The sequence below is a fragment of the Coffea arabica genome, chromosome 9e (genome assembly GCF_036785885.1).
Source record: "Coffea arabica cultivar ET-39 chromosome 9e, Coffea Arabica ET-39 HiFi, whole genome shotgun sequence".
Lineage (NCBI taxonomy): Eukaryota > Viridiplantae > Streptophyta > Magnoliopsida > Gentianales > Rubiaceae > Coffea > Coffea arabica.
In genome coordinates, this window is record NC_092327.1 from 40354817 (window position 1) to 40376504 (window position 21688).

The following is a 21688-nucleotide window of genomic DNA, read 5'->3' on the forward strand; positions in this document are numbered from 1 at the left end:
GTGTTTCAGAAGCCTTTCTTTCCTCCTTTAACCTAGCATTATGAGATGACAAATGCTGCTTCGTCCAAAGAGACAATATCGATAGAGTTCCTTAAGAAAAGAAGATGGCAAAATAGGCACTGCACTATCTTGTGAGCAGCATATCATGACAGTTGAAACAACTAAACTGTAAGGTACATCTGTCTGTATAACGAAACTTTTATGCAAAAGCAAAGCACATTCCATTTTTTGCCTGCTGCTTTGTCAATTTGGATCAAGATAAAAACCAGAATAATATTATTTCAGTGTATCCAACATCTGCATCAATGCGAGGAAAACTGTGTCCAGAAAATTTCTACTTCCCATTCAATACAAAGTTGAAATACAGTGTCTCTCTGAATGGATCAAACTCCAAAATTCATATCTATCCTACATGATGTAGTCTCCATTTGCTTCCGGACGCTATTTGAAAGAATTGTTGAAGTACTTGGACGTCCAAGTTTGCTCTCTGTACTCTTGATTCCTATTCAGATAAGACACAAGAATTTTAACTACTAAGAATAACTCCACATATGGAACAAGGATGCCGAGTTAATTGTAATCACTTTTCATGCCCTTTAAGAACTACAATCATGATTTTAATTGGAATGGAAAATGAACTAGATATAACCTTACAAAATCATGAAAAAGTGCCACCCCTTACTCTTTTAACAAGTCTTCCCCTTCACCTAAGACAAAAAGTAAAAGAATATGCCAAAGCAGCAAGAAGCTTGTATGACAATGAAATGGAGCACCGTAATCTTAGTCTTATCAAAGTCTTGATGGTTCAGCCAGTTATAACATAAATAAGAGTTTTATTTTGGCATGAGGCCAAAATAAGACTCCTTTGGTTGGATATTGTTCAATAAATAGTTCCAAGTGTTTTTTTGTTGAACCAAACATCTTGTGAAGCATTTTTCTGGTGACTTTGCTCAAATAGTAATACTTGCTGGTTCTACTATTACAATTTTCACAAACAAGCAGGGAGCTGAACTGAGTATAAAAGCCACCAACAATTTAGTTCGATGGCATCTATTACCTACTTGGTATTCTACTCCGACTCTTACTACAAGACGTGTTTCTTCATAAATGTATATCACCCCTAAGCACATATGCTTCATAGGATTCTTGTAGCTACTTGTTTATTTACTTATTCAGTATAAACCGAGTGTAAAAAAGATGTAATTCTCTAGTAATGATAGCTCATGATATCTGTAACTCTGGTGGATGGTGTCCCACACGCTGTGTTTACGAGTGTTTCCCTGTAGTTTGGTTCGTAATGTCAATAAGCAATATATTGTGAGTTAAATATCGACAAAATGGAATCCTCAACCTTGATTAGATAATGTCCAATAAATCAGAGATGTTATTATCCATTTAGCTAGAAGTATTTACTAATGTTGATTCTTGACTTGAGTTAGAGAACAAAAATAAAACTAAAGATTGTTTGTATTGAATCTTTTCACTATGTTATCTACCACTAGTTAACGAAACAAATAGAGGAAAAACTTCTAAAAGAAAGCACTTCAAGCTCAAAAGATTCAGAATTCAATTCAAAAAAGCCTAAATTATATCTATTCTGTGTAGTCAATTTTAGAAGAAGGTATATGAGGTAATGATAACTGCATGAAGTTTTGAATATGAGGGACTAACAGTTCTGTAGTCAATGACAAATTTCTGAATCTAGTTAGAATCTGTGCACAAATTAAAAGCTAACAATTAGAATCATCACCTACTATATCATACTATAAAATATTTGCACCAAAGATCATTGCTTTCATTGCCTAGATTGTACTTGCGTTTTCTTAGAAGGAAATTCGAAGATTGGTGATAAGAAGAATAGCCAGCAAGTTATCAACTTCTAAACTCTGAAGAAACATGTCTATCTAATGAGAATCCACGGGAGGGCATGCACTCATGCACAAACCTCACCCGCCTGTTGTCCTGCTGAAAGCATAATCTTGCAACTTTAGAGAAAAATTGAAGTACCTGAAAAGTATCTCCTGAAACCATCATTCACACTAGCATACTTTGTTGAGGCTCTTAAACTTTCTATGATAGAAACAGCAATGGTAAGGCTGAATCTAACTCTGTGATAAACTATCTGCCAGCTCCTTCAGCAATGATACTACATCAGCTGGTGATCCAAGAAGATATCTGGCACTTGATCTCTTTCGTCCCACTGCACAAGAGAAATAATTCTCACCCTTAAGATCAAGAACTGATGAGCCTTCATGCACTGTCAATCTATCACGCATCATTGACCACCAGTGCCCATTCCCATTGCTAGTTGTTTTCTTCTCTGACGATGAAAAAGTTTGAGGGGCTTTCTGGACAAAGGGCCTGAAGCTGCTCTTTTGTGCTGAAATTTTTGAAGCAGTTTGGTTTCTTGGCTTACTTATCTTTGCTCTTGAAGTGGTAGCACCTCCAACAGGAAGCTCTGGCTCGAAAAATGTGTATATATCTTCATCCTGAAACATTAAGTTCAAATGATATATTTTCAAATGTTCAAAGTAGAAAGACAAATACAATGCTGATGTGCACAATCACCCGTCTAGCTAAGTAGATTTAAGTTTCTGTAAGCCTTCATCAATAAATGAACTTATTGCAGCTGCAGATATAAATCAACAAACTCAAGCACAGTAATCAACATTTCATTTATAAGAAAATCACTAGAAAGAATTTGCAACTGTCCATACATTACATGAGAAACCCCTAGTGTTCCTCACTCGTGCCTAACATCAAAATATTAAAAGTTCTTTTTTCCATTTTGTAAAGAATTTCTGAAAGAAAAGTAGAATAGGATTGACTACATTTGACATGAAAAACTAGTCAAATAAACACATGAAAGCCAACAAGAAATAATTCATACTCCAATTTCAAAATTCAGGTGCAGAAAAGAAACTTCATCAAATGTGAACTCATTAAATTGCCACATTGATCATGTATGTGAAAATCACCATCATTTGAAATTTAGCAGGCTTGGCATTTTTTGAATTAACTTAGCTCTCAGTCTGCCAGTATGCTGGTTTTAAAGGAAATTGTTGTGAATGAGTTAGTTCCGTGTTTGGGAAAGTGAAGATGAACAGAAGTCAGAGTAGGAGAAAAAAGAAAAGAAAATGGCAGAGATTAAAGAAGAAACCACACAAATAAAAGAGAGAGAGAGAGAGAGAGAGAGAGAGAGAATTCAGATAAGAGAGTTGGGAGAGAAAAGAGTCAATTAGATCTGGGACTGATTTCATTCTAAGAACAAGCATCTCCTGATTGTGTGGCTCACTCCAATCACCTCTCTCACCAGAATTCAGCAACGGAAATGTAACTAACAAAATAAACAGCCTTATTACAAAGAATTGGCAATATCGACTGCCATTTAAGAGTTGTTAAAATGGAATATACCAAGTGTAGAAGACCATAAGAAATTTCTTTTTTACATTTTCAAAGTACAGATAACGATAAGAAGTTTCTTGAAAGCTAACTTGGCTTAAATGCAAAACCTGGGACAATAAGAACTCATCCCACAGTGCAAAGTTTAGTGAATTTGGGAATGTTCATATACATGTTCTCATCGTCACCTCTATGTGGTTCTGCCAAGAAGAAAAATAAACCATAAAAAATATAGAATATAAATTACTACAGGCTTCAGAAACCCCTTCTAGTTGAGACAAAAAGGAAAGACAGCTGGTTCCATCTCAAACTTGTTCTTCTAGTGGCCATTACTTGTAAAAGCAACAAAGCAAGAAGAACGGGAAACTGCACTCAGACGCATAAATGACACACAACAGGATCTATGAAGTCTAGGTTAGACACAAAGCGCTAAATAGCTAGACAATTGAAAGAGATTAATTCCTCCATGAACCAAGCAATCAACTAAAGAACAAGGAATTGATAATTCAGAAAGAACTGCATTCTTAGATTACAGATCAAAGAAAACATGAAAAAAGCAATGCATGCTACATAGACAGAGATAGACAAACACAGAGAGGGCGAGAGAGAGCTGCTGCACATCAACTACGGATATGCTCAACAGGTGAAATTCACATTCCATTGCATTCAACCACTAACTATGAGTCACTAGTATTGACCATGACCAAAAATGAGGACCCATATATTTGGTATACTGACAGTAAAGGTCAGAGCTATTATGGATTTAATGCTGTCATTAAATATTTATCATTGTTCTTCAAAATGTCAAGTTTGTTGATTGCAGTTTTGTGCAGATTTGTAATGATATGGATCTCAAACTTTCAAGCTTATAAAAGAAGCATGTGCACCTTAGGTAGGAAATGTCCAACACACAGTACATAGTCAATTGGTGCTTTGACATCATTGCTGTGAACAATTTCCCCCAGAATTCGATCAATTGCAGCACCCTGTATAACACAAAGTGGCAGGGATGGGCTTGCCTTTATTCAAGAACTGATAAATAATTTTATAGGAGAATCAGAACACAGACCTTGGTCACACCCACCGCTCGGACCTCAACTGATCGCCCACCTTGGACAACATCCACAGAAGCATTTGAAATTGGGCCTGTCCAGAGATGCTGCAGTAAATCTTTTGCTTGCAGCCTCCCAAACTCCACATCTGTCCTTGTTGTCCAGCAGCCATCAACCAAAAAGTATTAAATTGAAGCCAAAAGTAAAAAAAGGACTACCTTAGTATAAAATAGGAAGACAAATGAGCTCCAGAGTCAGGCACCTGCATGTTTATAGTTCCACACAAGTGAAGTTCGACGAAGCTCAAAATGAGAGCGTGGTGTCCTCTCAGTAAAGTACTCAAAGACATGCTGTCAGCAAAGGTGAATCAAAAGATTATAAAATGACACTTCAAGGGTTTTAAATTTAATTCCACGTGAAGTTAGATAAATGTACCTTCACACTATCCACCCAATCCATATGGAGATTTTCAGGCATTGTTGTCATCCAATCTCCCTTTGTACGGCGTAAAAACATCCCATGTTCTGCCGCCAGCCACAAGTTATATTCACCAAAATTCTGCAGAAGAAGTCAGACATCAAGTATAATCAAATTTCCATTTAAGAAACAAAATTGAACAAAGCAACAGAGAAAAAGATCACATGGGCATTCAGATCACCTCGTCAAGTACTTTTCTATCACTTCCACTGAGGATAACCACGGTGGTCTTTGGATCATTGCATAGCTTGTTCAAAGGTTCTTTTAAATCTGGATGCAGTTTGACCTCCATTTCTTTGAATTGATCAATCCTTCTTCCAGGAGTATCCACTGGTTCAGTCAGAGTTGCATTGAATCCCTGACAATTGAATATAAGAGCAACTAGTCAAAAGAATTGCACTTAAAACAGCCAAAGGTCCGATCCCATCCTATCTCAGCTCGATGGATGAGGTCTTACATTCTGACAAAATATACATAGACATTAGAAACATTGGACTTGAATTATTTTGCAAACCGTAGTTTCCAATGACTAATAATAAACATGGAGGTTGTACACATCAGATGAAGTAAATGTTATCGACATTAGGTCCAACAGTGTAAAGAATTGAAGGCGTTAATTGCAGAATAAAAGGTAGAAAGATTCAATTTCAAAATTACTGAGGGATACTATTTATTTAAAGAGCATGCAGGGATAAATATTAAAAGATTTAGATAACATAAAAAGACGACACAATAATAAGACATTTCAACTAATATCCTGGTCAACCTGGTAAATGCTAGACAACTTGCATTGTTGTACAGACATTACATGCCCTTGAAAGTTTGCCACATGAAATATGCAAATAGTTTGAAGTTAAATAAGGAAGCAGGAATGAATGATCTCTTGCTGGTGTTAGATGTTGTAGGTCTACAGTTATTCTGATTCCATGCCAAAAATGTTCATAAGATTAGAGAAAATAAATGTTATTACAAACGTTTCAAAAGAAGCAGAAGATTTTCGTTATCCATGCTTTCTTGTGTTTCATCAATTCACTAAATTTCTTTCATTGTTATGCACATAATTTGACAAATCAAATTTGTTTGACTGTTAAAGCCAACATGCTTCTGACGTTGAAGCCCAAAAATTTTCATTATCCTTAAAACCATGCATAGCATCTCATGGTTGTTTATTTAATTGTCATCTCCTAATGCATCGCTCATCAAGTGTTTCTGGACATAAAAAATGGTCGATTTACCAGTTATTTAAGAATCTCTGTATGCATAACAGAGGCTCTTACATGTTATAATATGATACGGTCCTTTCCACTAAAATAAGGATTCTTAACATACCCGTGGAGGTTTATAGCTTGAAAGACTAAAATGAGAATTAAAAACTAGGGGTGTAAACAAGTCTAATCAAGCCAAACACCCTAGTGTTCAAGCTTGTTTGATTATTTTAACGAGCTTGAAATTTTGTTCAAGCTGGGCTTGTTCATTTACTTGATCGAACTGGAACAAGCTTTTTATCGAACTTGAAAGTTTTCAAACGTAAAATGCTGTTCAAGTTTGGCTTGGCTAGTTGGAGACCAAACTCAAACAAGCTCTTACCAGGAGCTCAATTCAAGTATCGAGTAGTTCGGTTCATCTGTTAGCCCTATTAAAAACTAGATCATGTTGTTGTACTACTACTTTCACAACATGAGGGATAATTGAGTGTTGTTATTTTAAAGTTATTTGAGCTGGTCGTTATTTTCAAGGTCATTTCAACTGGTTTTTATTATGTATAACACTTGGTGTAATTCTGTTACTGTAAATAGATAACCTCTATGGGGATATGCAAGATCTTACACGGTATGCAGACCTCTGTTCAACTAGAATAGGCATGTTTAATATAACCATGAATGTCTTTGACAGCAAAAAGACAAACAGAGCAGTTATAAAACAAACCATATAGTAATACTAGTTTCACATTACTAAGGCCTTTTCAGCTGAGGACTGAACAATTTTGAATTAATATGGCTCCATAAGTAGATGATGCTCATTATAAGATGCGCAAAAGGTCTTGGCGTACAAGAATGCAGATGAGAGACATAAGAATATTGCATAATGGATCCCATCTTCATAGGTAAGACAGAGAACATCCAAAGCATATTAAAGTGCATTGCAAAGTAATACAGATAGTTTATATTATGTGAAATGACCACTGTAGTTCAAGATGTTGGAGTGGGCATAGCTAATTATATTGACTTGACCACTCGAGGAACTGGTCCAGAAACTCGTATGCAATTATTTTGATAGCCCCAGATTTAAAAAAAAAAACAAAACAAAAAAAAAACTCGAAAACACAGCTATCATTCTTCAGAAGATATGGCTGTTCCCTGTGGATGTCACTGCAGCCAATTGTTTAGAGCTTTTGAGACATGATAAAAAAATTTACACAGACTTCAAGTGAATGTACATGAAAGCAGAAGAACAAGGAATTTATTTTGCTGGCAACTAATTAGTCCAGTAATATGGATTTGCTATTGCAACGCATATAGTAAGCAAAGTATTTGAAATCAATGGATGACAGATACAACCAGAGAATTACAGCAGAACCTCATCAATATAATTTAGCATACCTCCATCTTTCTCCCTTATGTTGAGAAGACTATTCTTTAAAGTTTCAGGAGGACCTCCGACAAAGGTCAGGGAATCCTACTTGGATCATGTAAATGATGTGATTAATATGCTCAGAATACATATTTATTAACTTTTTTGCCCCAAAAATACACCTTGAAAAAGCCTTGTGTTGTTTATCTCCCTCACTTAGCAGTCCCATGTGCCTATGCTCTCCAGATTTCTTGTTAAGCGCTGTCCTAAAGTTAATTGCTGTAGCATCCCTTCTGATGTGCATTCAATCCTTAAATCCATTTCTGGTCCAGCTTTATTTGACCCATAAGTAGGTAAACATTTCAAGCATTAAGAAAAATTCTTTAAACTGTATTACTGTTAGGCAATGATTTTTGTTTCAGGGAGATAACCCATCACACCACAAAGAATATCATGAAAGAAATATACTGGATTTTCTAGCAACAGCTACTCCACTCTACAAGGCTAAGTATGCAATATATATGGTGGAGCTTCCCCAATTTACATAGAAGCTACTGTTATTATATAATACTAAAAGACAGAAAAAGACATTACCAGTATGAGCAATCTATTTTTTGACTGTAAGTAACGTTCAACAGCAACTCTGGTGGGAAGTAAAGGTGGAATTTGTCTAGTTCTCAGCTGAGCTTCTACAATTGTATCATTGAGCTCACTACACGCCAAAACAAAAAGTAAAATTTAATATTGTAGATGCACCACAAGAGATTTGAACTGGTAAAGTTCTTCACTGCACTCAGAAAGAAGTTTTTAGATTTATTCTTCACTGAAAGCTTTATTGCTTTGTTCCATATGAAAATATTTAAGCAAGAAAAGTATGATGTAACTACAAGAAAATTGGCTTGTTCTGAGACATACCAAAGGTTTCAAATTCTGTAATGCATTCATGATAAGTATTTCATCCAAATGATAGCTAAAGCAAACAATAAATTACACAAGGACTAAGACACTATGGAAATTCAATAAAACAAAAGTGTACCTCACAAAAGTTCCAGCCCATTCTTGCGATGTATGAGTAGTTATATGCATGAAATTGTGCTGATGTCGTTTTTCTCTTTCATCAGCAGGCATTGTCAAAGCATAACCAATTGAAGCAGCAACTTCAGTAATGTTCCATGGATTAACCAATATTGCTCCAGCACCAAGAGACTGAGCTGCACCTGCAAACTAAATGAAGAACACAAACAACATCATCATATCCCTTTTAAATAATTATTATAAACATGTTAGCAAAATCACCAAATGTAAACATCCCATGCCTAATACCCAAGTCATTTTTCTAAGTAGCATTCTAGTAGCATTTTCAGGGAGTTGCAATGCTAACTTGATGTAACCAAGAATTCCAAATGATATGGGATGAACACAATTTAAGTCTGTTATTAATCAAACCCCGAGAATGGGTGCCTGCTTCCTTTTCCAGGAAGAAGAAGGATTGATCAAAACTCTTGGGCAATACAGCATACAAAAAATTCAGCAATATCTAAAAATGGCAAAAAGCCATGGAACGCAGGAAATTCTAGTTGACTCAGCTGCAATTGTCTCATCCCTTAAAATTCACAGCACCATCTAGAGTAGCTTAACATCTTGACTAATTCCAAATGAACTTTGCTTCTGTAGTTAGAATAACTCTTGCATTTGTTTGTCCTTTTTTGGAGTCACCATTGCAGATACACCTAGACACCCCTTCTAAGGAAATATGTTCCATTTTACTTCACAGCAAAACCTTAATCCCATATAACAAAGAACTACATTCTTTCACACTACATCACTGAACCAATCGCTATCAATAACTTGTGACCCACATCTCCAGATTCGGTTTCTGGGGGACACAATGGAATTGTGGGAATGTTACATGACAATAGAGCACTATTAGAATTTAAGTTGTTGACTTATTAGGATACAAAACTGTTGCATTGAAACAATGTCAAATCTTACAGAATGTGGAACAAGCTCCTGACACATGGTTTGAGAAGGGTTTTACAAAATTTTCCAAAAAATCTTTAGAAGACTTTGTGAAATCTAGGTAGAGCAATGAAAGAAATTTAAAAAGAGCCAGTTAACACAGTAACTTTTTCAGATTAGACAACTTAGTCCATTTTTGAGGCCAAGTCTCATATGTGATTGTCCTGTAACATTTGATTCATTTGATCTGTTTACCATGGGATTTTTTTTTTTTTTTTTTTTTATCTCCTGTTCCTTTGCTCTCTAGATCTTCATGGATATTTAGTCGTCTACTTACAACTACATCAAACATTCTTAAACCTTCATTTGTCCACCATGATTTCATTCAAAAAACAGCAATCTCAACCTATATCCTCAGAGAACTGAGAATTTCTCTTCCAAGTAATATCTTACATCTAAAATGTCCATAGCAAAATCTAGCAGTGGAAAGCATTTTCAAAAATCAAAGTCATGCTTGTTTTAAAAGCAAAGATGAAGATTCCAGTATGTAGTATCTGCAGCCTGATACACATACAAGTCTAGCAAGTAGCAAAGATATATTGAGTTTGAATTCAATAAATTTTAATCCTTCAAATTGTATCAAGAATAAGCTAGTGATTCACAGTTCGTGTCTTTGACAAACATAAGCAGAGAATTTACATTTGGAACAGCATACTAAAACCAGATTGCTTTAAATTGGACAAGATACATTGCAAAATATCAACACCAAAAACTGCACTATCCAAATATTGGCTCTTTCACAGATATAGCTTACTGGTAATGGTCATCTACAGCTAGCAATATTACTTTCCTATTCATTCTTGCAAAAAAAATCTTTAAAAAATAAATAAATAAATAAATGAACACTATTTGCTACCTCACTTAGGATGAGAACCCCTTTCTTCTCGGCTTGGCAGGCCACAAACTCATAGCTGACGAGATTCATACCATCCCTTAAAGATGTTACTAAAGCCACATCTGAAAGAGAAATTATAAGTATAGGAAAGAGTAGGGTAACAGATGTGTAAAACATAAAATTTCCAGAGTACAACATGAGGATGCTGATGGATATATTGTCCTTAAAGTACTAATGATGCAACTAGTTGGATAAACACATTATTACGATTAGAAATGCCTAATTGTCAGCACAAGTGTAATACACAACCATAGCATTTTTTAACATGCAAGATTGCGTGTTTAAAATTGTTCTTCCAAAAAGCATAGGGCATAATACCCTCCTAGTTGAGTAACTTGTAAATATAAATTCAGCACTAAGAGAGAAAGAGATCCAACTTGCTCCTTTCAAATGAGGTATTCAATCCCATCTTTTGGGTCAACAAAAAAGAACCAACTATTTTAAGCCACATAAAACATGAATGAGAAGGTACCGGTAACAGCATATAGTGCACATAATGCATGAAAGTCAAGAGATCTATCCTGCAAGAAGAGATTATAGTGGCATTAGTACTACTCATATAAACAATAAAACCATCTGAAAGATATTGAAAAATATAACCAGGTAGAACAGGCGTTGCAAAGAAGATCTAAATTTTAAACATGACACTACTACTTGTACAAGTTCTATTGACATCATGAACATGAGTTCGAAATCTTAATCTCATCATATGCTTGTGGCATGCGAGAGTAAGGCTTCAAAGGAGTATGTCAGATTGTGCAAACATGTCCTTTTCTATCAAAGTATCTAAAAGATTGATAGTCGTCACCATTACTATCCCAGTGCCCAGAAATTTTTCAATTATGACTTTATAGTAGCGGTAGAGCCATATCACTAACAAAGCTGCATCTCTTGTCCTTCTAGTCATCTGGTATTGCCCGTATTGATAGACCACATTTGTTGGACCCATTTTCTTTTCAATCAATGAAAACGTATGGTTTGTTATTTGCTATGCCTCTGCAGATGACCTCTCATTTATTTTTCTTCAATAGGGAGTATCCAGTTCAAAAGGCTTTTGTCTTACAGTTTAGGAGGTAGTTGATATTCGTATCCTTGTAAAGGGGAGTTTGTTTCCCTTCTTTAATTGGTGTCATAGCTGATCACAATGTTTTCGTTCTCTGGTTTTCACTGTTTGTTTTTATTCCTTAAATGTAACAGCCTTGCCACTATGATATGAAACATGATCAGTCAAGTACAATTCTATTGACAAAACCACCAAGAATACAGGAAGCTTATCACCTTTAGTGCCAAAAAGAAAAAGATAGAACATAAAGAAACAATATAAACTCTGACAGTCTGACCAGTTCTCAAATATCCAAACAGGGGAAACCAACCTATCAGCTTGTTTGGACAAGAAAACATTCAACTACCCCATTTTAGACCATTTGACTGGCCAGCAGCTCATATGATGGATTCTCCATTATAAGCAAAAGCAGAAGAGATGCCATATTGTTAAGTACATAGAACAAAGACCATAGCTCATCAATTAGATGTGGTTTTCTTATGTACCACATATAATAAGGTTAGTCTTAAACATAATTTGTGACTCACAACCTAAGGTGAACTAACAACATGAGGTAGAACCATCTAAAACTTTCTGAACATATCAATGAAATCATTCCAAATGCTCCAGTTGAATCTAACTTGCATTTAGATGTTTTCCAGGCAACAAGGGTACCCTTTCTTACATTGTAATAGGTACAGAAAGCACATGGAAGAAAATTTCAAAAGAAAGGAAACTGTAGGAAAGAAGTGAAAATTTTTCCACCTCACTTGTGTTGTTAATTCTTCCCAAATTTTTGCAAGTTGGAAAACAAAAGCAATTAAATGTGTTACAGTTAATATGCCTGGGTACTAGATTAGGATGATTAAGGAATATAATGGATCAACCTGTCAAAGATACAAAATGGAGGACTAAGCTGAGCCTGAGCCAAAACATTTAAAGCCAAAACTGGAATTTTATTATGAAAAAAAAAAAAAAAAAGCAAGCATGAGAATTTAGAACCAGTAGGGGAGAAATTGTGTATGACACCAAGTTCAAAAATAAAGCAAAAATGACTATGCATCTACGGCTTCCCGGCAATTGAGACAGTTATAAACTCAGCCCATCCAATGATATTCTACTACAGCGAATTAAATTATTCTCCTGTCATAGCTGGGAAGCATCCATGTAATTATGGTGTAATGAAGTCCTTTAAAAGGTGAAATTGAAGCTATGCATCCTAAACCAAAAGAGCAAAACTTTGAATGCACAGTAGGTCAACTTCTGCACAGGATACAGCATCTTAACATATTATCTCCAGATAAAAAATTAAAGAAAATACTTCCTTCAGTCTATGTTTCATAACCTTAACACTCCAAAATACCAGGAATCCAAGGAAAAGGTAACATTTCAATGTATCATGATAATACGATCTTCTAAGTCTAACAACAGATCTTGGGCTTGAGAGACAAACCAGATGATGTATTGGAACTGCAGTAAGGGTTCCAAATCTTCCATTAATACGTCCAACAATTTCATGAACTTGACATGTAAGCTTCTGATCTGTCAAAATAAGCAAGCAATACTGAGCATAAATCACCTGATTCTTTTATCAAAACAGTTGTGGGTGGCGGGGGCATAGATGAAATGATCAGGAGAGCAATTTAGCTGCTATGACAAATGCTCAATAAATGCATGTTGAGTTCCATAAGGCAACTCAACAATACGAATTAAAGATGTCCTTTGATCTCAACAAGAGAAGAGAAGCTGTATCAAGAGAACAGAATTTCAAAAGCCTTCAAGAAAAGCATATATTTCACACTCATGAGAATTCGACGAGGAAAAATCATCTAATGAATGGAAGGTGCTAAACTACCATGATCCTAAGATGAACTAAAGCTGCATATTCAAAATGTGAAGGTCATCTTATGAAAAGCACTTCATAGCTTTTCAGCACCCTTTCTTTAACTCAATTGGATCTCCAAGATCCTCTACATGCTCAAGATTAAAGATACTTGAGCAGAAAGCTATAAGTGAATTCCACATGGAACTAAACATGTGAGTTGAACATACAAATTTTTGTTAATTCCACTCTTTGAAGACTTCAAAGGAAAAATTAGCCTCAATTTCTGCTTTTAAACATGTTTTTCCTTCTCCATTTTCTCCTTTCCTTCTTTCGTAGACCATTTAAACTTACCCATGAAGATCGGTATTCTAGACAATTAACGCAATTACTAAAAATACCAGATTTATGAGATGTGGATGATAGGTAGCACAAAATCTGCAAATTCAAAGTTCTAGCAGAAGACAATGATCATAGTACTTCTACATTGATAAACATTTGCAGTTATAACATGGAGACTTACATTCGGGAACATCAGTCCTTGTTGGAACTGCAATCTGCAATAGAACAACCTTGTCTTGCCAAACTGGGTTTTCTTCAAGAAACTTTTCGAATGCCAAAATCTTTTGAGGAATTCCCTTAATCATATCTAGACGATCAACTCCCAACATAACCTGTTCATGCAATGGTCAGCACGAAAGCTATGTAACTGGACTTATGGAATTGCTAATACTTGATAAAGGCTAATAGCGACCCCAGTTTCTGAGATTAGCTCAAGATACAGATCACATTTACATGGTTAGCATGCTAATTGTTCGGGTTTGAACACAAATCATTGGCTCGAATCTCACATCCATAACACTAGGAAGTGGACTGAGGTTCTCATTCTTCTTTAGCATGTAATGGACCAAAACAAAAGGAAATTATATTCTAGAGTCAAATAAAGCACAGTAATTGTTCTTCTGCTGCCTTTCCATAGAAGCTAGAATTTAGTTGACACGCTTAGCCATATACTCCCCTCTAACATAATCTATAACAATGCAAGGGGCACACCGGCTTAGTTAGCTGCTCAACCAATCACTAGCTCATCTACTCAAGTATGAGCAGTCAGCACAAAAGTTCAAAATCTAATATATTAGAGTAATATTCTGCAATATCCAACACGGCCCAAAATGCTGGAGTTTCTGCAGAGGAGCAGGCAAGAGTAATGTCATGAGAATACATGTATTTACACTTCACGCATGTTGCATGGAAACAATCTCCACCATATTTCGAAAATATCTATCTTTAGCCTTTACCAACAGTTCAGATGTCAGTTAGCAAAATCTCTGTTGATTCTCATTGTAACCAATTAAACATGGCCATTTACATGAGCACTTTTACAAAATCAATTCCTCAAATTTAATAATGAAGCAAATTACTGCCCATAGATTTAGATAATAAGATAAAATATTAACCTTTTGTGAACTCTTGAGTTAATTTTGCAAAGAACTCACGCTTGAAGTTCCTTCAGTACATTAATTGAATACTGCAATGGCACAAACACTTACTATTGCAATATAACTCATTTGTTTAACCAATTCATGATAATAAGAACTTTGACATAGGAATTGTCCACCATGTTTGTTTGAATTAGCTTTTCAAATGATAGGTACTGCAACCTATGGTATAGTTCAAGAAAGGAAGAACAGAAAGATTAGACAAATGCAAGTGTTACTACTCAATACAGAAAATTGAATTAACTCCACAAGTGGCTGACACATTTCAATCAAGCTGTTAGTCCTTTACAAGTTTGACATAGAAAAAGAGAAAATGAATTACAATTTAGTCCAATTGCAGAATGAAATGATTGCAAAAATATTTATCTCATTTCTCTTATTAATTATGGTTCCTTTTAGCATGCGGGAAGGTGCTTTTCGATTGTCCTGTACTAAATTTTAGAATTTTTAGGGAATTTTTTCTTTACAACTTCTTTTTGGGCAGAGACCAAATCCGACTAAAAGTGGAAGAGGGGAGTTTTTTATATTAATAAAAGGAAAGAAGCTCATCTTACTTTCGTGGGGTGTTCATAACTAGCACTTACCTTTCGTCCAGCAAATCTTTCTTTCAGTTCCCTGATGTGATCTTTAACTTCAGGAAGCTCAAGAGCACGAATGAACCGACTAGAATCTATCCCGATTGGAAACTGTTATTCAGATTCATGTTGAGAAAATGTTAGTTATTCTGCAACCTTGTCATAGATTCCAGTTGCATTGTGGTAACAGAAAAGCTCTACTGATTATACAACATGCTTACCGCAGCCACACGTGTAAGCTTTCCTTGATCCTCTACTCCTTCTGGTGTGCCCTCAAGCCCAAGAATACGAGTGCAGGCACTGACAAAGTGTCTTGCATAATCATACGTATGGAAGCTGAGGGGCAAATTTTGAAACAGTAAAAACAGGAATCATCTTGGGAAATTTGCCTTGTGGCAAAGCATGAAGAAACAACTCATTATACATGAATATTGACTTATACACAAGAACAGAAATGGGGCATTACATATTAGAAAAGCAAAGACCTTCAGAAAATAATGACAAAAACTTTCCCTATATCAACTTCTCAGAAAATTTAATCTTAAAAAAGAGTCAAATGTACTACATTTTAACGGGAGGATGGAGCGCTAGAGGCTTTTTAAGGAGTGCTAATATCATTTTCCCAAGTAAAAAGCAATGCAATACCAATTAAGTCATAGCTTCTGTTGAAGGATTTCAGGGTGAAGGTTACTCCCAACATCTCTGCCTAATTTAATGCACTCAGTAACCTATAGCAGCTTCAGAAGTGCCTAAAATGTGTCTCTGAGCAAGTATTCAGTGATTAAGTTAGTGTACTACATCTTCTCTTTTCTAATCAAAAATTGAAAGTTAAACAAAATGAGATATGGTGGTTTTGAACACTCAAAAGCTCTGAGATTAAGCTTAATCTACCTTCAATAGGCAAAAGGTCCCGTTATTAGCTACTCCACAACCTTCCAAGGTTCAGTAAGAAGTAATCAAAGCAACAAAGAATGTTAATCACTCAACAGTAAACTTGAAAATGGTAAAAATTCAATTCTTTTTCCAGTATCATTGATAATAAATTGATTAGAAAGGAAACAAAGGACGATTTGCTTGTTAGTCTTGCCAAGCATATGACAGATAACTCAATTTCATTTAAAATTATACATGGCTTATAGATGTTTGTGCAGTTTCTTTCAAAGTACAACTTAAAATCCTTGAGGCAAATTTGAACACCAAAATATAAGGCTTTTGAAGAATTCCCAACATCAAACCCAATATCAGGCCAGGAATCACATTATTTGTGCCACCTGTCAGTCTCACTCATTTAAAGTTAGAGACAATAACCATAGCCTACAGTCAATCATCAGTTTAGATGACTTGTAAAAATTTACAAGTTCCAGTCACATAGATAAGACAATATCTAATGCTACTACAATCTTAACCACTGCAACTGGGATATATAAGCAAATTCTGTAGAATACAGGCCAAGATACAGAAACTATTAAAGTTTGCCACATTGGATCCGAGGCGAATTGAGCATTATTTGACCAATAAATTTCCATGACCAGAAACACAACTTCAGGAAAGCTCCCAACCTAAGAAACTGGGAAATCCATCATCTTATGAAATATACTAGAAGGTGGCCTTGAATACCTATTTGTGTATCCAAGGACAGATGCTGTCAGAACTTAGAACATCAATATTGAAGAGCTAAATACTTGCAGCATACTTCAGTATGGCAAAACTGATATTGGTTAGGTAAAAGAAAGGTATATAATCAAATGAAGTTCCAGACCTATTATGACATTGCAGTCGTTCAACCAACTGCATTACTGCTTACTTTTTTCTTGAAACTATTGCCATATAACCAGCATTTCACTCCACAATCAATTCTTTGATCTATTTCTGCTGTTGCAGTTTGGACTCAATATTACATGCACGTTCAGTTAAACTTACAGACCTGAGTTTTGGAAAGCTAAATGGCTATTTAGAATCTACATGTCCAGCTTTGACCCTAGCCAGCTAGATAGCTAATTCGTAAAGTGATTATGATGACAATATGCAATCCATAAGGATCTCAGAGAATTCAGAAACCCAGGTATGACAAGCATTGACTAGCAATCAATGTGAAAGCTACTTACCCAACCAAATCAGCAGCAAGAACAGATCTTAGCAGTTTTGATCTAGATGGCAGTGTCCGGTGAATCTCAGATGAGGGGAATGGTGTGTGGAGAAACCAGCCAACTTTCATTTGCATATTATACTTTTTCAGGTATTTTGGAAGGAACATGAGATGGTAATCATGGCACCAGACAACATCACCCTCCTCGTAATGCTCATTGACAACATCTGCAAACAGCTGATTTGCTTTCTTATATGCCGAAAACTGAGACTGGAAGCTACGTGTTGTTGCAAGTCTGTCTTCTTGAGGAAGCCCAAGATAATGGAAAAGAGGCCACAATATGTTGTTACAGTAGCCATTGTAGTATTGGTGTACAACCTCTTCATCAAGGAAAACCGGAATGCACCTCTGTTGTCATTAGCAAAATTCAGCAAAGAAAATCAGTAAGCACTTATGTGAAGAACCAAGATGCAGAACAAAGTCAAAGGTTCAGAACCATTTTCAAAGTCTTTACATGAGAGGTAGTGATATAAAAACAATAATCAACAAGACTTTCAGATAGGACAAATAACTGTAGAACCTTTTCAGCTAAAGCCTCGGTGAGCGATCTCTGTCCAACTTCATCAGGTACATTTACCCCTGCCCACCCAATCCATCTGGTTTCAAATTCGTTGACGCCTTCAGAAATATATACAAGCAACAATTAGATTGTGATGAGAATAAAAACCCCAAACATCTAATAAGGAAGGAAGATCAACCTTTCTGATGCAGATTTCCAGGCAGTATATATATTTGTCAAGGGAGTGAGATATATTTATGCTGATTATAATTCCAAAAACTAAACCATTGTTCTAGCAACTGTCAATTGTGGTAAAGGCAGATAGTTATTTGACTACTCACCCAGTAGAGCACTAACTAAGCCACCTGCACTTATTTCGAGCTGCCACGAGTCCTCACCCGTCCTAACTGCAGCTACAGGGAGCCGGTTGGCCACAACCAACAAGCGTTGCTTAGAGGGCCATCCATCTTTCTTCTCACATCCATCATGGAGAGTTTTTGATTCTGCAATCCCATCCAATAACTCTTCGTCACCACTCCTCTTATCAGCATCAGATAAATATATGTTATTCCTGTTTCTGTGAATATCGATGTCTCTGTTAGCATCTCTGGCATCCTCATTTGAACTGTAAGATCTGCTGGATCTTCTTATTTCTCGGTCTCTCAAAAGCCTTTCCAATCTTGTTGTATGAATAGCTGGGTTGTAGTCATTCACTATTCCAGGCATCTTTGTGGTTTGAATATCATCCTGCAGTACAGCCACAGTAAATCATAGTACTGGAAATTCTTGTTTGCATAAGCATATGAATCTTCAAGGGATTCATCATTAGTATTATCTCCTATGCTCTTCAAAACTGTGACATTCAGAAGATTGTTTTCAATTTTTACTGCCAAAAATCTATTTCTGGGACATATTATTAATGTTTCATCAGCTGCTAGAATAATTTAAAATTTAAAAGAAATGGAAACAAACAAAAACTAGTGCAAAATGGAGATCTAAAAAGGTCTCCTGACAAGTCACAACTTTGAACAACACTTGTAAAAGTAAAGAAATGCAAACTATGATCACAATAGAGCTTTGCTACTTGAGATGTAAAAGGGAAAGCTCCTAATAGCGATGAAATCACAGAGAAGGTCTTAGTGTTGATGCCACAAGATTGAAACCAAGGTTCGCCTTCATGACCTACCAACCCAATATAAAAATTTCTAAGAAAAGTTTTACGCTAAGCTATTGAGTTTACTTATTCGTCTAAACTGATTCAAGTTTGGGATGTACAACTAAGTGATAACCACAGCACTCTTTCCATTTTTCTTTTCCTGCAAGATCCAGTCTGTTTAATTGGTAACATGGAAGTAAACATCTTTCTGAGAGTAATTCAACTGAATTATGATTAATCGCAGAGGACTGACATCAATTATCCTTAATTAAGCACTAAGGGAAAGAACAAAAATCTCCTGCCAAAATTCGTCAAATTGCTTTGCATTTTCATTACAATGTAGACAAGGGCCAAAACCAAATCCCGTCAATGTAATAGAAATCATCTGGTGGTTAACTTTTCTTTAAGGGGAGGAAAAACCCATTTCCCTTTTCCTTCTTGTAACTTACTGCAAATCACCCTCCACAGCACAGTTGATGCAGAGGATTATGATCAACTAAAAGAGTTCCAGGAAGAAAGTTTTTTACTCAGCACAACATTTTAACTAGAATGCATGACCATAATTATCACCCATTATGGCATCAAATGCAATAGATACTAGTATACATACGCATAAACGTGCCCAAGATCGAACAGATTGTGTGCAATTCGTAACCAAGATTTTTTTCACAAAAAAAAAAAAAAAAAAACTTGTAATTTAGTGAGCCATAAAAAAGAAATATGCAACATAAAAATATTGACCAAATTAACTTTAATTCCCACAAATTACCAAATATGGAGAGCACATATGTCTGTGCACAAACTTTCTCTGTTTCCTCCCACAGAATGCAAAGGGAAAGTGATGATGGGGTCGGTGAGAATTATATTATTGTCACTAAGAACAGAGACACTTTATCACTAAGATTATATCCGATTCTCATGTCGTTCATGCACACTTCCTTCTATATACATTTCAATGGAGAATTTATGTCGAACGATTCCGCTACAATTATCAAGAAGAGGGCAAGAGCAAAATATCAAGAACTAGAAGAATGCAATTGAAGCTAAAAAACAAAAAGATCGATGATGTCACCTTGATATTATTGAGTTTTCTTTTTTTTTCTTTTTTTTTTTTTTTGTTTGTGTTAATATCAGAAACTTTCCCTGAGATTTTGCCATTATATCACTTAGCTCCCCTTGTGTTTGAAAAATATCATCAACCTCCCCCGTCAGGTTGATTGGACTATCAACAGCTGCGAAGTGGCAAAAATGCCTTGAATTATCCAGAATTATTAAATTGGAGGGAATAAAATCTAGGCGGGAAAAAAAAACTATCAAGAAAATAACAAAATTGCCATTTGTGTACCTGATTGGCACGCTTTCCTCTATATATATATATATATATATATATATATATATATATATATTGCAACGATAACAGTTATATAACATATTTTAGCTTAATCTAGGGAGAGGAGGAGTCGATGGCATTCCGTCAGAGGAAGTCATTTAAAAATGACAACTACAATTAAGTGGCAAATACATTATGGGAGGTAAGGGTTAAACCCTTACCTCCCACCCCACCGAGACTTTTAAGTGTCTTGGTGGTACCAAAAGGATATTCTCAGAAACAAATTATCATCTCTCTCTTTTGTTCTATTTTTTTATTATTATTACTTTAGTTCAAATGAGCTGACGTGTTACAAAAATGTCACTTCCAAAAGAGGTTGATGATTTTTTTTTCAAACCTGAGGGGTGTTAAGTGATATTAGGTCAAAACTCAGGGGAGGTTTCTGATGTTAACCCTTTTTTGGTGGGCAATTCAATTCTTGTAAAAAATGCAATTATCCTTGTGTGGTTCCAGACTCATTTCGTGTTTAGATTGCATTTTCTAGAATTTTTTGTAGAAAAATTAATATAGCAATTTGATGTATGTGAGAAAAAAAGATAATAGGGAAATGTGATCACGGAAAACGACGCAATTTTCCAGCGAAAAAATGGCTGTCCAAACAAGGCCAATTATCAACAATTTCAATACAAACCCAAATTTTGCTTTTGAATTTTGAACTGCTAGAAGGCTCCACACTCCATACAAAGCCCTTTGCGCAAGAGGGTTTTGGCTAGAAAAAGATATTTTGGGTAGCTGTGGTCACAAAAATTGCAAACATATATAAAATTTTAAAAAAAAAGTAGAAAAACAAAAATCTCTCCACTCCCCCGTATCCTGCTCAGAAAATCTCATCTGTCGACAACTCTTCCCATATATGAATAGGAAAGAAAGAAACAAAGGGAAAGACAAATTCATGCAGAGAATGTGTGTTTGGGTGAGTTTTGGTGTGTGTTACAGATCAGTCGCAGTCAGTGGTGATGATGACTGAATCTTTTGCATGTTCAACTTGAAGTTGGGTCAACATTTCAGTACCACTCTTCAATCAAATTCTAAGACTCCAGAGAAGAGGATGATATTTAATGAGAATCCGAAATTATGGTTCTCCTTTTCTCCCCCACATCATCTTTCCAAATTAAGTGAGTAATTAATTATTAGTATGAGGTT

At 35.6% G+C, this 21688-nt stretch overlaps 1 protein-coding gene across 2 annotated transcripts; it reads right to left on the reverse strand.

Annotated features, from left to right (window-relative positions):
• Nucleotides 1-247: 247 nt before the first annotated feature.
• Nucleotides 248-20140, reverse strand: LOC113710190 (alpha,alpha-trehalose-phosphate synthase [UDP-forming] 1-like). Of its 2 annotated transcripts, none has more exons than XM_072065465.1 (19): nucleotides 19925-20140; nucleotides 18341-18746; nucleotides 18021-18118; nucleotides 17460-17848; nucleotides 15576-15690; nucleotides 15364-15465; nucleotides 13804-13954; nucleotides 12912-13000; nucleotides 10889-10937; nucleotides 10378-10478; nucleotides 8539-8726; nucleotides 8097-8214; nucleotides 5113-5289; nucleotides 4890-5012; nucleotides 4717-4804; nucleotides 4472-4602; nucleotides 4290-4388; nucleotides 2008-2489; nucleotides 248-502 (listed from the first exon to the last, which is right to left on the reverse strand). In XM_072065465.1, the coding sequence occupies exons 1-18, from the start codon at nucleotides 19940-19942 to the stop codon at nucleotides 2103-2105; spliced, it is 2829 nt and encodes a 942-aa protein (XP_071921566.1). In that variant the 5' UTR covers nucleotides 19943-20140; the 3' UTR covers nucleotides 248-502; nucleotides 2008-2102. The 2 variants fall into 2 exon arrangements, with proteins under 2 accessions (XP_071921566.1, XP_071921567.1); XM_072065466.1 differs by lacking the exon at nucleotides 19925-20140 and adding an exon at nucleotides 19084-19191.
• Between the last annotated feature and the right edge of the window lie 1548 nt (nucleotides 20141-21688).

Coding starts and splice junctions, on each gene's coding strand:
- LOC113710190 (XM_072065465.1), bottom strand. Junction 4,603..4,716: donor GTGGAACTATAAACATGCAG/GTGCCTGACTCT, acceptor CAACAAGGACAG/ATGTGGAGTTTGGGAGGCTG. Junction 4,389..4,471: donor GAGCGGTGGGTGTGACCAAG/GTCTGTGTTCTG, acceptor TGTGTTATACAG/GGTGCTGCAATTGATCGAAT.